General features: G+C 42.3%; 1 protein-coding gene across 1 annotated transcript; it reads left to right on the top strand.

Moving 5' to 3' along the window:
* The first annotated feature begins 791 nt into the window (after nt 1-791).
* Nucleotides 792-3429, top strand: LOC129143243 (small ribosomal subunit protein uS2-like). The gene has a single exon (XM_063789563.1). It carries the CDS (start codon nt 2463-2465, stop codon nt 3348-3350), a length of 888 nt encoding a protein of 295 aa, XP_063645633.1. The 5' UTR covers nt 792-2462; the 3' UTR covers nt 3351-3429.
* Nucleotides 3430-16672: the final 13243 nt, after the last annotated feature.

The raw sequence follows: 16672 nt of genomic DNA, 5'->3' as shown, positions 1-16672 counted from the left end.
ATAATGAAATTAAGGCAGAAATCAAGAAGTTCTTTGAAACCGATGAGAACAAAGAGACAATGTACCAGAATCTCTGGGACACAGTTGAGGCAATGTTAAGAGGGAAATTATACCTCTAAATGACCTTATTCAAAAGCTAGAAAAATCTCAAGTTAACAACCTAACATCACAACTAAAAGAACTGGAGAACCAAGAGCAAACAAACCTCAAATCTAGAAGACAAGAATCAACCAAAATAAGAGTTGAACTGAAGAAGATAGGGACACACACACACACACACACAAACATTCAAAACATCAATGAATCGAGGAGCTGGTTTCTTGAAAAAAAGTAATAAAATAGACTGACCACTAGCTAGACTAATAAGGAAGAAAAGAGAGAAGATTCAAATAAACACAATCAGAAATAATAAGGGTGATATTACCACTGACCCCACAGAAATACAACCATCTGAGAATATTATAAACATCTCTATGCACATAAACTAGAAAATCTAGAAGAAATGGATAAATTCCTGGACACATACACCCTCCCAAGATTGAATCATTGAATCCCTGAATAGGCCAATAATGAGTTCTGAAATTGAGGCAGTAATAAATAGCCTACCAACCAAAAAAAAAAAAAAAAAAAAAAAGCCCAGTACCACATGGATTCACAGCTCAATTCTACCAAATGTACAAAGAAGAGCTGGTACCATTCCTGCTGAAAGTATTCCAAAACAATTGAAAAGGAGGGACTCCTTCCTAACATTGTATGAGGCCAACATCATCCTGATACCAAAACCAGGCACAGATACAACAAAAAAAGAAAACTTCAGGCCAATATGCTTGATGAACATTGATGCAAAAATCCTCAATAAAATATTGGCAAACCAAATCCAGCAGCACATCAAAAAGCTTATCCACCATGATCAAGTAGGCTTCATCCCTGGGATGCAAGGTTGGTTCAACATACACAAATCAATAAATGTGATTCATCACGTAAACAGAACTAAAGACAAAAGTCACAGGATTATGTCAATAGATGCAGAAAAGGCTTTGATAAAATTTAACAACCTTCATGTTAAAAACTCTCAATAAACTATGTATTGAAGGAACGTACCTCAAAATAATCAGAGCCATATATGACAAACCCACAGTCAATATCATACTGAATGGGCCAAAGCTGGAAGTATTCCCCTTGAAAACTGACACAAGGATGCCCTCTGTCACCACTCCTATTCAACATAGTATTGGAAGTTGTGGCCAGGGCAATTAGGCAAGAGAAAGAAATAAAGTGTATCTGAGTAGGAAGAGAGGAAGTCAGACTATCCCTGTTTGACCCCATCATCTCAGCCCAAAATCTATTTATTTATTTATTTATTTATTTTGGGATGGAGTCTTGCTGTGTCGCTCAGGCTGGAGTGCAGTGGCACAATCTTGGCTCACTGCAACCTCCGCCTCCCGGGTTCAAGCGATTCTCCTGCCTCAGCCTCCTGAGTAGCTGCTACTACAGGTATGTGCCACGATGTCTGGCTAATTTTTTCTATTTTTAGTAGAGACGGGGTTTCACTATGTTAGCCAGGATGGACTTGGTCTCCTGACCTCATGATCCACCCACCTCGGCCTCTCAAAGTGCTGGGATTACAGGCATGAGCCACCACACCCAGCCCCCAAAGTTTCTTAAGCTGATAAGCAACTTCAGCAAAGTCTCAAGTTACAAAATTAATGTGTAAAAATTGTTATAGCATTTCTATACACCAACAACAGTCAAGCTGAGAGCCAGATCATGAGTGAGCTCCCACTCACAATTGCTACAAGAAGAATAAGGTACCTAGTAATTCAGGTTACAAGTGAAGTGAAGGACCTTTACAAAGAGAACAACAAACCACTGCTCAAAGGAATCAGAGAGGATACAAATGGAAAAACATTCCATGCTCATGTATAGGAAGAATCAATATTATGAAAACGGCCATACTGCCCAAAATAATTTATTGATCCAATGCTATTCCCGTTAAACTACCATGGAAGTTCTCCACAGAAATAGAAAAAAAAATATTTTAAAATTCATGTGGAACCCAAAGAGAGCCTGAAGAGCCAAGGCAATTCTCAGCAAAAAGAAAAATCTGGAGGCATCATGCTCTTCAACTTCAAACTATACTACAGGTCTACAGTAACCAAAGCAGCATGGCACTGGTGCAAGAAAAGACACATAGACCAATGGAACAGAATAGAGAACCCAGAAATAAGACTACACCCCTACAGCAATCTGATATTTGACAAACCCGACAGAAACAAGCAATGGAGAAAGGATTCTCTAATAAATGGTGCTGGGAAAGCTGGCTAGCCATATGTGCAAATTGAAACTGGACTCCAGCCCCACACCTTATATAAAAATCAGCTCGCTTTTTCCGCGCTACCTGCAGAGGGGTCCATACGGCGTTGTTCTGGATTCCCGTCGTAACTTAAAGGGAAACTTTCACAATGTCTGGAGCCCCTGATGTCCTGCAAATGAAGGAGGAGGATGTCCTTAAGTTCCTTGCAGCAGGAACCCACTTAGGTGGCACCAATCTTGACTTCCAGATGGAACAGTACATCTATAAAAGGAAAAGTGATGGCATCTATATCATAAATCTGAAGAGGACCTGGGAAAAGCTTCTGCTGGCAGCTCGTGCTATTGTTGCCATTGAAAACCCTGCTGATGTCAGTGTTATATCCTCCAGGAATACTGGCCAGAGGGCTGTGCTGAAGTTTGCTGCTGCCACTGGAGCCACTCCAATTGCTGGCCGCTTCACTCCTGGAACCTTCACTAACCAGATCCAGGCAGCCTTCCGGGAGCCACGGCTTCTTGTGGTTACTGACCCCAGGGCTGACCACCAGCCTCTCACGGAGGCATCTTATGTTAACCTACCTACCATTGCGCTGTGTAACACAGATTCTCCTCTGCACTATGTGGACATTGCCATCCCATGCAACAACAAGGGAGCTCACTCAGTGGGTTTGATGTGGTGGATGCTGGCTCGGGAGGTTCTGCGCATGCGTGGCACCATTTCCCGTGAACACCCATGGGAGGTCATGCCTGATCTGTACTTCTACAGAGATCCTGAAGAGATTGAAAAAGAAGAGCAGGCTGCTGCTGAGAAGGCAGTGACCAAGGAGGAATTTCAGGGTGAATGGACTGCTCCAGCTCCTGAGTTCACTGCTACTCAGCCTGAGGTTGCAGACTGGTCTGAAGGTGTACAGGTGCCCTCTGTGCCTATTCAGCAATTCCCTACTGAAGACTGGAGTGCTCAGCCTGCCACGGAAGACTGGTCTGCAGCTCCCACTGCTCAGGCCACTGAATGGGTAGGAGCAACCACTGACTGGTCTTAAGCTGTTCTTGCATAGGCTCTTAAGCAGCATGGAAAAATGGTTGATGGAAAATAAACATCAGTTTCAAAAAAAAAAAAAATCAGCTCAAGATGAATTAAAGACTTAAATGTAAAACCCCAGACTATAAAAATCCTAGAAGAAAGCCTAGGCAATACCATTCGGAACATAGACATGGGCAAAGATTTCATGACAAAGATGCCAAAAGCAATTGCAACGGAAGCCAAAATTGACAAATGGGATCCAATTAAACTAAAGAGCTTCTGCACAGCAAAAGAAACTAACAGCAGAGTAAACAGACAACCTAAAGAATGAGAGAAAAGTTTTGCAAACTATGCATCTAACAAAGGTCTAATATCTAGCATCTGTAAGAAACTTGGCTGGGCATGGTGGCTCACACCTGTAATCACAGCACTGTGGGAGGCCAAGGCAGGAGGATCACCTGAGGTCAGAAGTTCAAGACCAGCCTGGCCAACATGATGAAACCACATCTCTAGTCAAAATATAAACATTAGCTGGGCGTGGTGGCGCATGCCTGTAATCCCAGCTACTCGGGAGGCTGAGGCAGAAGAATTGCTTGAACCCAGGAGGCGGAGGTTGCAGTGAGCCGAGACTGCACCACGGCACTCCAGCCTGGGCAAAAGAGTGAGACTCCGTCTCAAAAAAAAAAGAAAAGAAAAGAAAAGAAAAAATAAATAAAATAAAATAAAAAAGAAACTTAAACAAATTCAAAACAACCCCAATAAAAAGTGGGCAAAGGACGTGAAAAGACACTTTTCAAAAGAAGACATACATGCAGTCTCACACCAGTCAGAATGGCGATTATTAAAAAGTCCAAAAATAACAGGTGCTGGCAAGGTTATGGAGAAAAAGGAGCACTTTTATACTGTTGATGGGAATATAAATTAGTTCAACCATTGTGGAAAACAGTGTGATGATTCCTCAAAGACCTAGAGAAATAAATAACATTCACCCAAGCTATCTTATTACTGGGTATATAACCAAAGGAATGTAAATCATTCTATTATAAAGACACATGCATGCATATGTCCATTGCAGCACTATTCACAATAGCACAGACGTGGAATCAATCTAAATGCCCATCAGTGATAGACTGGATAAAGAAAATGTGGTATATATACACCACGAAACACTATGCAGTTATAAAAAGGAAGAATAAGATCACGACCTTTGCAGGGACATGGATGGAGCTGGAGGCCACTATCCTTAGCAAACTAATGCAGGAACAGAAATCCAAATATTATACCAAATGTTCTTACTTATAAGTGGGAGCTAAATGATGAGAACGTATGGATGCATAGAAGGGAACAATGCACACTGGGGCCTACCAGAGGATGGAGGGTGAGGAGGGAGAGCATCAGGAAAAATAACTAAAGGATACTAGGTTTAATACCGGGGTGATGAAATAATATGTACAAAAAACTCCTATGACACATGTTTACCTATGTAACAAACCTGCACATCCTGCACATGTACCCCTGAATTTAAAATAAAAGTTTAAAAAAAAAACAAAGTATTTCAAGATAAATGTGTTCTTATTGAATAAACAATAATTTTGTGAAAAAAGAGGCTCAATTGAAGGTGGCAGAAGAGCTCCCAAATAACAGTCACCTAAACAAGTTAGTATACTTCTTGCTCACACAAAATTAGACAGAGGCTTGGCCATCCGGGTTTGGTGTGGCAGCTGTGCCTCATGAGCCACTGGGACTCCACACTCCCCCAGCTTTACTTAGGGCATGTCTCATTTACTAATAGTCACATAGAGCTGCTGGAGCTCCAGGAAATATAAGTGCATCCAAGCTGTAGTAATGAAAGAGGAGTAGAAAGGACAAAAGATACCCTCCTGTAAGGAAAGACCCTGGAAGTCACAGGCAGATAATCGTGCCTTCATCTCACTTTCCCAAATTTAGTTCCATGGTCGCAATGACCTCCAAGGGAGGCTAAGAAACGTAGTGTTTACGTAAATGATAATGTTCTCAGCTGACTGTGTGGCGTTCTAAGGGAAAATGGGATTCAATAAATTTTAAATATTTATTATTTAATATTCAATAAATATTAAAAAGAAACTAGGATCCTTTGACACACATAATACTCCTTCTACAACAGTAATAATTCCTTTTTAAGGTACTCTTATATTACCTAGAAAAAACTTGGGAAATGCAGACTCTGAACACAATATGAAGAGGTAATTCAAAGTAGAGGAAACTTTAATGGGTTAGAAATATGTGAACAGCAACTCAGAAATACTAGTGACCTAATAAGTGACACAAAATAACACTTTATATTTGTTTATTAACTTTAGAAATTTGGATTACGCCAAACATTAGTGACAATGTGAGGATATGGGCATGTTCATGTTTTACTTCAAGGATGCAGACTCCTTTGGAGATTATTTTCTTAGTACTTAGGGAAAATTATTATGTGTATACTTTACGTCCTGACCATCACATCCTGGGTATATTCCCCTGAGAAGCAGCCGCAGAAGTCTATCAGAGGACATTTTCAAAGATCTTATTTGCAACAGTTTATTCTACTTCTAATTGTACTGAATTTAGATGCCCTTTACTTGGAGATTTCATGCATAAGACATGGAACAGCTATTATAAACAAATTCATGATGTAATATGCATATACGAACTATATATTCCACATGAAATATATATTTGTGTATATATGTGCACAATACATACTCACAAAGCACCATTGGTAGGCTTAAAATGATGTGCAAATACATTAAGCATATTCTAAGAAGCAGATGGCTATCTAGAAATAAATAAGTATATTTAAAAGATACGCACATGGCCGGGTGCAGCGGCTCACACTTGTAATCTCAGCACTTCGGGAGGCCGAGAAGGGTGTACCACTTGAGTCCAGGAGTGTAATATGAGCCTCGGCAGCATGGTGAAACCCCGTCTCTACTAAAAATAGAAAAATTAGCCAGGCCTGGTGGCGCCTGCCCGTAGTCCCAGCTACTTTTTGGGGGCTGAGGTGAAAGGACCACTTGAGCCTGTGAGGTTGAGGCTGCAGTGAACTGAGATTGTGCCACTGCATTCCAGCCTGGGTGACAAAGTGAGATGATCCTGTCTCAAAAATAAAAATAAAAGATGCGCACAGAAAGCACAGCATTAAGTAACTTTCAAAGACATCTCCAGGGACATATATCAAGCACATGACAGTAAAAACCTATGTGGAAAAGTTAGAAAATTCAAGTGAGGTAAAAAACGGTGGAAAATAGAGAAAAATGAGAGGCGATTTCCAATGGCGAACTGAGATGATGAACTCAATTCAGTGCACTATTTCTTCCACTCTTACACTTTACAGGCTAAGAAGCCATTCCTAGCATTTCACTGGTATAAACTCTTCAAAATGGGATTCTCATCCTTTGATTATTTTAGGTTGACAAATTTATACCAAAATACTGGGCTTTGTAAATCGGCGTTTTTATGACAGGTTTCCTTAAACAGTATGTCTTTAAAATATTAAATGGTATCCCTTGTTTGTCTTGTCTTTTCCACAAGCAGATGAAACTTCCTCCCCAACAAGCCGATGGAAGAACTTATGCAGTGTTACTTCAGGGAAGCGACATGGCAGGGTGGAAGTAAAATGGACCTGCACATTTAAAGAAACGTTTTGTTTTGTTTCTTGAAGGGCCCCAGGGGCTTATAAAGGAGAGGAAGGGGGTGGAGTGTGAGGTTGGTAAAAGCAGCGGAAGCTGGCTTGGCATCCTGGAGGAGCAGGAAGAGAGTTCATGTTCCACCTTCCCCTCTTCCCCACTATTCCACAGGGTCTGGAGGAGAAGAGCAGAGGGGTCTCTGGTTCCCAGGAAAGGGCCTGGGCCAGACTTTCTGATGGAGACAGCTGGGTGGTGAGTGTCCAGGCAGACAGGACTGAGGCTTGCCTCACAGAAGATTCTCGCCACTCAAGTGAGGTGCAGAAGCAGCAGCGAGCCAGCACTTCTGAAGGGAACACCTGAGCACAACTCATTCTTTCTTGATGAGGCTTTGCTGCTGAGGAGTTCTTGCTATTAATACTTCTCTTCCTGCCAAAAAAAAAACCTGGTTCCTGCACATTTACTGTGAAGGCACGTGATGGCCCTACAGCACCCCCAGAAATCATCAAAATTTGTACCAAAGATCCAGAGCAGAGGTGGTGGGTTGCTGAGTGACTGCTCACAGAGGCAATGTTGGTAGGGTCCTCGCAGATGTCAGGGTCTTGCTACTCCTCAGTGAGGAGGAGGGAGATTCCAAATGGTGGCTATCACCCAGACCACCTCCCCACAATGTTCATGCAGAGGGAATGAGGCAGAAGAGCCACTGCCTGCCTAGCCACTTACCTCTGAGACTTGGTTTTATCCTCTGTGTCCCACTCCAGCACTGATTATTAGCCTCCTGGTGCTCTAGGATACAGCAGAGAGAGTTGGCTGGCTGTACTGGGGAGAATGGGGATGACAAAAGCCTATGGAACCAGGTAATATCGGGTGGCCTTCCATTCAAGTCCTGTCTGGTCTCTACTTCCATGAGATTTTAAGAGCAGAAAACACAGGGCTTTTTCTAGGGCCACACACTCCTCAGCCTAGCCTTTGAATGCAGAGGCCAGCTGAGAAGCTAGCAATGCTTCTGACCAAGGCCAGATGCCCAGCTTGGGGCCTCAAGGCTCTCTGTAGCTTCCCAGCTTGTGTATGCACCATTCACATCTGCCACAATAGGCCCACATCACTGCACAAGCCAGGGTTTAGTTTGGTGACAGGCATTATCTGTCCACCTGGGTGGCAGTGTTTAAAAGACTTACTCTGACTTGTTCTTCCTCACCTGCCACCTATTTTGGAGTGTAGAAGGCCAGAACCCTGTTTTCTATATGTTTTATACAGATGGAAGAAACCTCATAGACTTAGCTCCCCAAACACCTCCTTGACACTTACGTGTTCCTTAGGCCTGCCCTGTAGGGTTCTGTAGATCCAGATGAAAAGGCCAGAACAGGCTTACTCAGGACTGGGTGGCTTCATTGTCTGAGGCCATTTTCCTGGTTCCTGAAAGTTATAAATCGTCCTCAGTGCAGGCCTTCCCCAGCCCCGCTGTCCTTCCAGCATCTGGCCATCTTACTTCAGCCATATTTACACTGCCCCACAGCACGTCCTGAAGTCTCAGACCTCACCTTTCTTTCTCTCTGGGGAGAGCCTCTTCTCTACCCACTTGAACCGGAACTCCACGCATGTGCTTACTTAAGGTCTTCAGAAGGAGAGCACCTATCCTGATTGCCAGATTCTAGGGATGTGGACAGCTTTCGCACTGGAGGGTGGTGGCACCTGGGCTGGGTCTGGTTAAAACATGCTGGGCCAGTGTTTGCCATCAATGTAAGGTCACGTGGATATGGCAGAGAACGACTCCTGTAGCTTTCGTATTTCCCTTCCCTGTCAGCAGGTGGCAAGAGGGCCTAGTGGCCCCTGCATAAATGCATTTACATCAGTGTGTTTGTGTGTGTTTGTGATTTATGTTTGTTTTATATGTACATATAGTTGTTTATATATGTATAAATACATATATGTAATTAAATATATCTATATTTCTTTATGAATAGATGTGTTGCATGGGCCAAGAGCCAACTTCCACTTCACCCTGTGAAATGATGCTGAAAATCAACCTGCAAACGGCAGATGAATACAAGGAAAGGCATGCAGATTTATTAATGTATATGAGGCATACAAAATATAAGAACTCAAAGGCAAGATGGCTGATGCTTTTATAATATCTTAAGGTTACAGTAAGAATAGGTGCTTGGATAGTGGCATCTATACATCGGACTTCACATGCCAGGTCATTTCTTCTTCTGTTGTTTGAGAAACTTGTGCCTAGGGCTCTCTCTCTGTAGCCTCCAGATTGCACATGGGCCATTCACATCCACCATGGTGACTGGCCTCACCCCACAAGCTAGGCCCTATTTAGGTGACAGGCATCATCCATCCACTGGGGGTGGCAGGGTTCAACTGTCTCCCACTGACCTGGTTTTCTTCTCCTGCCCTTTACATTTGAGTGCACAAGAGTTTGTCAAAGTCAGCCTCTTGTTTTCCCTGCTTCTTATGCTTATGGCAAAGACCCTGGAGCCTGGTACTCTGTGTGCCTCCAATTTGATGTTCTTCAGGGCTGCCCTGTAGGACCCTCCAGATCCAAATGAAACCAACCAGAACAGACTTACCCAGGACCATGTAGCTGTCACCATCTGAGGCCACTTACCTGGCCCCCAAAAGGCCCTAATGGCCCTCAGTGCAGTTCCACCCTGGCCTGGTACTCTCTCTACCCCCTACCATCTGATGCCATCCACACTTGTACTGCCCTGGCACATCCTGAGGGTTCAGACCTAGCCGTTTTTCCTCTCCGCCTTGGATGTTCAAAAGAAGAGTACCTGTCCTGATCGAAAAGTTTGGGTAAAGTAGATAGCTTTCACATTACAGGGTGATGGGCCTTGGGCCAGCTCTGATTAAAGACACCGTCCTGGTGTTTGCCATCGGGATAGGGCCTGGAAACTGGCAGGAGAAGACTCTTGTGACCATTTTGGATCCCTTCACTGACAGTAGGTGATAAAAGGACCCTCTGGCCCCCACTCTTAATGTAATTGCATTTGTGTTATCTACTTGTTTCTGTTTGTGCTCTTTTAAAATTATGTCTGTACGTATATTAATATATTATGTAGTTACACACATACACACACACACACACATATATATATTCTGCACAACTCCAGTCTCAACTCAGTTATCCCTCCTCTATATGTCCAAGTTCTCTTGTGGGCATCCACAAGTGATGGCATACTCTTTCTCAATTGACTCATGGCCAGTCTCAGAACGGTGGGTCCATATGTTATGGATATCCATTTATGAATGGCCTATACCTATAGACAGCTGGCCTGCTCTTTCCAGGCCCCTTACTAAGAGTATTGTGGAAAACCTTAGAGCTTTTGAAAAGTAATTGAACTTTTAGCCAGAAGAAATGAAGAAATTGCCCAGAATATCTTCAGTTAGAGGAAGCTCTCTGTGCCTAGATTTTCTGACATGAGATAATAGCCAATATGGCTGATCCCAACCCATAATTGTATGCTCTTGACAGCTTCTGTTTTTTGTTTTTTTTTTTTTTTAATCAGTTGTTGCTCTCTGGAATTCCAATGATGAGTTCAACTTAGTTAACATCTCCTTTCTAATTGTGAGGGTTAAGGAGTTGGTGGTAATTCATATAATAATTAGTTAGAATCAAATTACTTTCTTTTGGAATAAGATAAGTCAGGCCAGCCACTCTGAAAGAAGGTGAGTTTTGGGTTGGAGTCAGAAAGTCCATGCTTTTGGGGGATGACTCCTTTGGGAAAGGGGATAGAGTAAAACCAGTCAAGAGAGATAAGGTGAAGGGTTCAAGGCAGCTCTATATGGAGGACAAAGGTAGGGACAAGAGGTATAAGAGGAGAAAGATGAACTTTTGCTTTTTCAAAATATTCCTAGGCACTGTCCTAATGTTGATACCAATGGTACATTCATAGCATGGGATATTCTGCAGCCGTTAAAGAAGTAAGGTAGATTTATGGGTAAAAAGAAAGTGTACCAAGACAAGGATGCCTTCTCTCACCACTCCTATTCAACATAGTATTGGAAATTCTGGCCAGGACAATCAGGCAAGAGAAAGAAATAAAGAGTATTCGAATAGGAAGAGAGGAAGGCAAACTATCCCTGTTTGCAGATGACATGTCCTATATTTAGAAAACCCCATCATCTCAGCCCAGAATCTTCTTAAGCTGATAAGCAACTTCAGCAAAGTCTCAACTTACAAAACCAATGTGCAAAAATCTCTAGCATTCCTTTATACCAACAACAGGCAAGCAGAGAGCCAAACCATAAATGAAGTCCCATTCACAATTGACACAAAAAGAATAAAATACCTAGGAATACAGATAACAAGGGACGTGAAAGACCTCCTTAAGGAGAACTACAAACCACTGCTCAAGGAAATCAGAGAGGAAACAAATGGAAAAACGTTTTATGCTCATAGATAAGAAGAATCAATATCATGAAAATGACCATACTGCACAAAGTAATTTATAGGTTCAATGCTATTCCCATTAAACTACCATTGACATTCTTCAAAGAATTAGAAAAGACTATTTTAAAATTCATACAGAACCAAAAAACAAAACAAAACAAAACAAAACAGCCCAAATAGCGAAGACAATCCTAACAAAAGCAACAAAGCTGGAGGCATCATGCTACCCAACTCCAAACTATACTACAGAGCCACAGTGACCAAAACAGCATGGTATTAGTATAAAAACAAACACATAGACCAATGAAACAAAATAGGGAACTCAGAAATAAGACCACACACCTACAACCATCTGATCTTCAACAATGCTGACAAAAACAAGCAATGCGGAAAGGACTCCCTATTTAATAAATGGTGCTGGGAGAACTGGCTAGCTATATGTGGAAAATTGTAACCCCCTTCCTTACACCTTATACAAAAATCAACTCCAGATGAATTAAAGACTTAAATGTAAAACCCAAAACGGTGAAAACCCTAGAAGAAAATCTAGGCAATTCCATTTAGGACATAGGCATGTGCAAAGATTTCATGACAAAAATACCAAAAACAATTGCAACAAAAGCAAAAACTGACAAATGGGATCTAATTAAACTTAAGAGCTTCTGCACAGCAATACAAACTATCATCAGAGTGAACAGACAACCTAAAGAATGGGGAAAAAATTTTGCAATCTTTCCACCTGACGAAGGTCTAATACCCAGGGTCTACAAGGAACCTAAACAAATTTACAAGGAAAAAAATATTAAAAATGGGCAAATGACATGAATGGATACTTCTCAAAAGAAGACATTTATGCAGCCAACAAACATATGAAGAAAAGCTCAACGTCACTGATCATTTGAGAAATGCAAATTAAAAGCCACAATGAGATACCATCTCATGCCAAGTCAGAATGGCAATTATTAAAACGTCCAGAAACAACAGATGCTGGAGAGGTTGCAATGAAAAAGGAATGCTTTTATACGTGTTGGTGGGAGTGCAAATTAGTTCAACCATTATGGAAGACAGTATGGCCATTCCTCAGAGATCTAGAAGCAGAAATATCATTTGACCCAGCAATTCCATTACTGGGTATATACCCAAAGCAGTATAAATCATTCTATTATAAAGATACATGAATGCATATGTTCATTGCAGCACTATTCCTAATAGCGAGGACATGGAATCAACCCAAATGCCCATCAATAATAGACTGGATAAAGAAAAGGTGGTACATATACTCCATGGAATACTATGCAGCCATAAAAGGAACAAGATCATGACCTTTGCAGGGACGTGGTTGGAGCTGGAAGCCATTATCCTCAGCAAACTAATTCAGGAACAGAAAACCAAATACCTCATGTTCTCATGTATAAGTGGGAGCTGAATGATGAGAACACAAGGACATATGGGCGGGAAACAACACACACTGGTGCCTTTCACGGGGGTGGGGGAAGGGAGAGCATCAGGAAAAACAGCGAATAGATGCTGGGCTTAATACCTAGGTAATGGGTTGATCTATACAGCAAACCACTATGACACACGTTTACCTATGTAACAAACCTGCACATTCCGCACGTGTACCTCTGAACTTAAAATAGTTGAAAAAAAACTATGCAACAGACTGCATGCTTCCATTTCTGCCTATAATTTGAAAGGTGATATATGCATGCATACGTTTGAGTATATGCAGAGAGTATTTCTGGAAGAAATGTAATAAACAGTGACTTTGTCTCTTTGAAAAGAGCCTGAGGATATGGGTCTGAGATGGGATTTTTTTTTCCAGGAGCACATTTTTAATTTGTATGTACTTTACTTATAAATTAAAACAAAAAAACTAGTTGAAGGTTTTCTAGGATTACTCTTACCTCTGAGAGAGGTGGTGTAGAGCAGGGGACTTAGGGAGTCTAAGGAGAAAAGAAACAGATAATCCCTTTGTCCTTCTTTCTTCCAAGAAAACTCAGGGCTTGTGTATCCCCGGACTCCTGTGGTTTTGGCACCTCAGCTGGACTATTGTTCAGTAAGCTCTTCTGGGCTGACCTGGAACTGAACTACGATTTGTAAACTCTTTCTACGGGGGAAACGCAACAGTGTTCCAGAGAACATACTAAACCAAACGGCCTCCACTCATTCTTTCTCAATTTCTTGTCTATTAGCTTCCTTAAGAAAAGAAAAGAAAAAAAGACTTCAAATTGAACCCAGGAGGCCTGAGCCATCCATATTCTAACTCGTTTCCTCAGAAATGCATTTCTGTGCTTGGCTACCGTCTGGATTTTTTGTTTGGTTTATTTCCTTGAGAAGGTACCCACTGTTTTGCGCTTTCTTTTCTGACTAACTTCTATGGTTTTATTTTGAGGAAAGTTGCTGCTTTTTCCTTGCTTGCATGCCTGGTAGAGAGCTATAGGCATTTGGTACATATCTGTTGACTTGGTAAATTAAAGTGTGGACACCAAAGCAGAGAGGTAACTATAAGTTGTCACAGGTAAGACTTTGGTCTGAGAAGACACGGTAGAAGAGATTTGAATCTAGCACAGTGCTTCTCAATTGTGGCTTTGTTGACATAATTCTTTGCTGAGATAGTGAGATGATTCTCTGTTGTGGGCCACTGTCCTGTGTATTACAGGCACTTTAGCAGCATCCCTGGCCCCTACCCACTAAATGCCAATAAGAACTGCCAGTTGTGACCATTTAAAAATATGTCTCTAGGTGGTGCCAAATGTCCCCTAGGAACAAAACCATCCTGGTTGACAATCACCAATTTAGAGTGATTTTGGATTTGCTATTCGCTGTCCAGAAACTGGTTTCTATATTGACATAATTCTTCAAATCCTGGAAGCCTAGAGGTGTGGCCCAGCTAAAGCTTCTGAAAACTTACATAGTGTCTTTGCGAAGAATTAGAAAAGGTACCGGATGAATTAGAAAACGGCTAGATGAGGAAGGTTAGGCTGAGTTTCATTCTCTATTTCTCCTCTCCTTTTATTCCTGCTGTGTATATGAGGCTCTCTAAGTCAAGGGTCTTGATGTGTTGATAGAGAACAGATTCTTGGAGCCAGTACCCAGGTAGAAGGATGAAATGCAGACTTGATGGCTTTACCATTAAATCAGCTGTAGTACAGTCACTTCCAAATAGTATATCAACAAAACATTTCTCATTCATATGGATAAGCAGATTGTCCTTCCTAAGAATGCATTCATTTAACAAATGTTTATTGAGGACCTACTATGTACTGGGAGGAAAAATGCTTCCCTCTACCTCTTCATCCCTTTCTTTCTGCCTAAAGTATTCTATTTCTGTGTGTTTGGTATTATTTCATTTTACATTCTTCGGAATCTGTCTTACTAGCACAAATTCTTCTTTCCCCTCCCCCTTAATTTACTTGATTTCTGAAGGGTCAATTGCAATTAAAAGGAGAGGAGTGATGAGAGGGATGGCTTGAGTTTTCAGAATGTTCCTTAGCTGTATGTCAGGGCTCCACGAGTGCACACCATGCTGGGCTGCATTCTGGAGGCCCTCCTTGGCTCTGACTGTATTTATAAGTTATCCTACACTGTGCTAGCACATCAGCTGCCAAGGCTGTTTGTAGAATCTGCCTCCCCAGAGGTCTTCAGAAATAGAAAAGGATGCCAATCTCCATGACGGTTTCAGTGCAGTCCTGCTGATTAGAAGGAACAAGCTAGATTTTTCTGTAAAGGTTTCCTTCAGTCTTGAGTGCTCTTAGATGGATGAGTTTGCTTTTTGGTGCAGGAGGGAGAGATGAAAACTGACACTCTATGAACTTCCTGGCATATCACTGCACACATCCTGTGTATTTATATTTATGTATTTACTTATTTTGAGATGGAGTCTTTCTCTGTCACCCAGGCTGGAGTGCAGTGGTGCGAACTCAGCTCACTGCAACCTCTGCCTCCCAGGTTCAAGCGATTCTCCTGCCTCAGCCTCCTGAGGAGCTGGAATTATAGGAGCCTGCCACCACATCCAGCTAATATTTGTATTTTTAGTAGAAACAGGGTTTCGCCATATTGGCCAGGCTGGTCGTGAACTCCTGACCTCAAGTGATCTGCCTGCCTCAGCCTCCCAAACTGCTGGGATTACAGGTGTGAGCCACTGCTCCTGGCCCATCCTGGACAGAGAGTAAAACATACTGTTTTCATGCTTTTAATGTTTTCAAAGTACTTAGCTGTGCCGTGTGAGGGAGGTAGGGCCTTTCTTTAGGTCCCTATGGCACAGAGGAGTCAGCGAGGCACAGAAGCATTTAATTATCAGTTAAAGTGACAGCCTGGCTTGACACAGAGCAGAGATGGTGTTCCTGGATGCCTGCCCTCCAAGTGCATGCTCTTTTCTCTCGACCCTGTTACTTCTTGGTGTTCGTGGTTTTTGCTCTGTCTCATAGAGTTCAGACATTTGATTTGGAGCCATAATATTTTAGAGCTATAACAATTTGGGGAGCATATTTAGTATAAGTCTGTCCCATGCAACTTTTATACCAGGCATCCTATATTTTATCTGGCAATCCTGGCCCCAGGGCAACCCTGTGTGAGAAACTTGTAGGTCCATTTTACATGTGAGGGAACTGAGGCTCAAAGAGGTTAAACAACTTTCCCACGGTAACACCTGAGATGAAGTGGCAGGCAGCTGACTCCAAAGCCCCCCAACATGGCCTTTGCTTGTCTGGGAGATGGAGCTCCAGGTGGAACTGGTAAAGGGGGTGAATCCATTGGCTCGGAGATGTCATGAGTTTGAGACTGTATTGGGAGCACCTGGCACATGGTGGCCATCAACCAATTTTTAGTTTCTCTCTCCCTTCCTTCCCCTGCATCAAATTGGAAATTCCCTTCAGACCCTCACACAGTGAGGCCTCTACAAACACGTTGAACCTGCCACCCTCGTAGGAAAGCAGAAGGAAGAAGGATGATGTTGGAGAAGATCCCTGCCATTTGATTTATTATGACAGCCTGAGGCCTCAGAGAGCTCAGAGCAAAGAGACCCTGGAATGCAGCCCCAGATCCCTGGAAGAGACTTTACAGGTGTCACGTGGGAGAGTGGAGCGTGACGGGGATGGTCTCAAAGAACAGGAGCAGAGATTATCAGAGACACCACAAACTTGAAAAGTCAGGATGGGTAGGACTTGGTGAGAAACAAAAGTCTTAGCTTTACAATAGCTTCAAGGACCACAAATTTAAGGGCTCTCCAGAGGCTTTAGGACAGAGAGAGTTGAGGAAGTGCCGGTCCAGCATACGATCCTTTTAAAA

The sequence above is a fragment of the Pan troglodytes genome, chromosome 12 (assembly GCF_028858775.2).
Source record: "Pan troglodytes isolate AG18354 chromosome 12, NHGRI_mPanTro3-v2.0_pri, whole genome shotgun sequence".
Taxonomy (NCBI): Eukaryota; Metazoa; Chordata; class Mammalia; order Primates; family Hominidae; genus Pan; species Pan troglodytes.
Note: the sequence above shows the minus strand (reverse complement) of the source record. Positions and strands in the feature narration are given on the sequence as shown.

What these genes read in the sequence shown, in the direction of transcription:
- LOC129143243 (XM_063789563.1), top strand. Translation starts at nt 2,463, where the DNA reads ATGTCTGGAGCCCCTGATGTCCTGCAAATGAAGGAGGAGGATGTCCTT.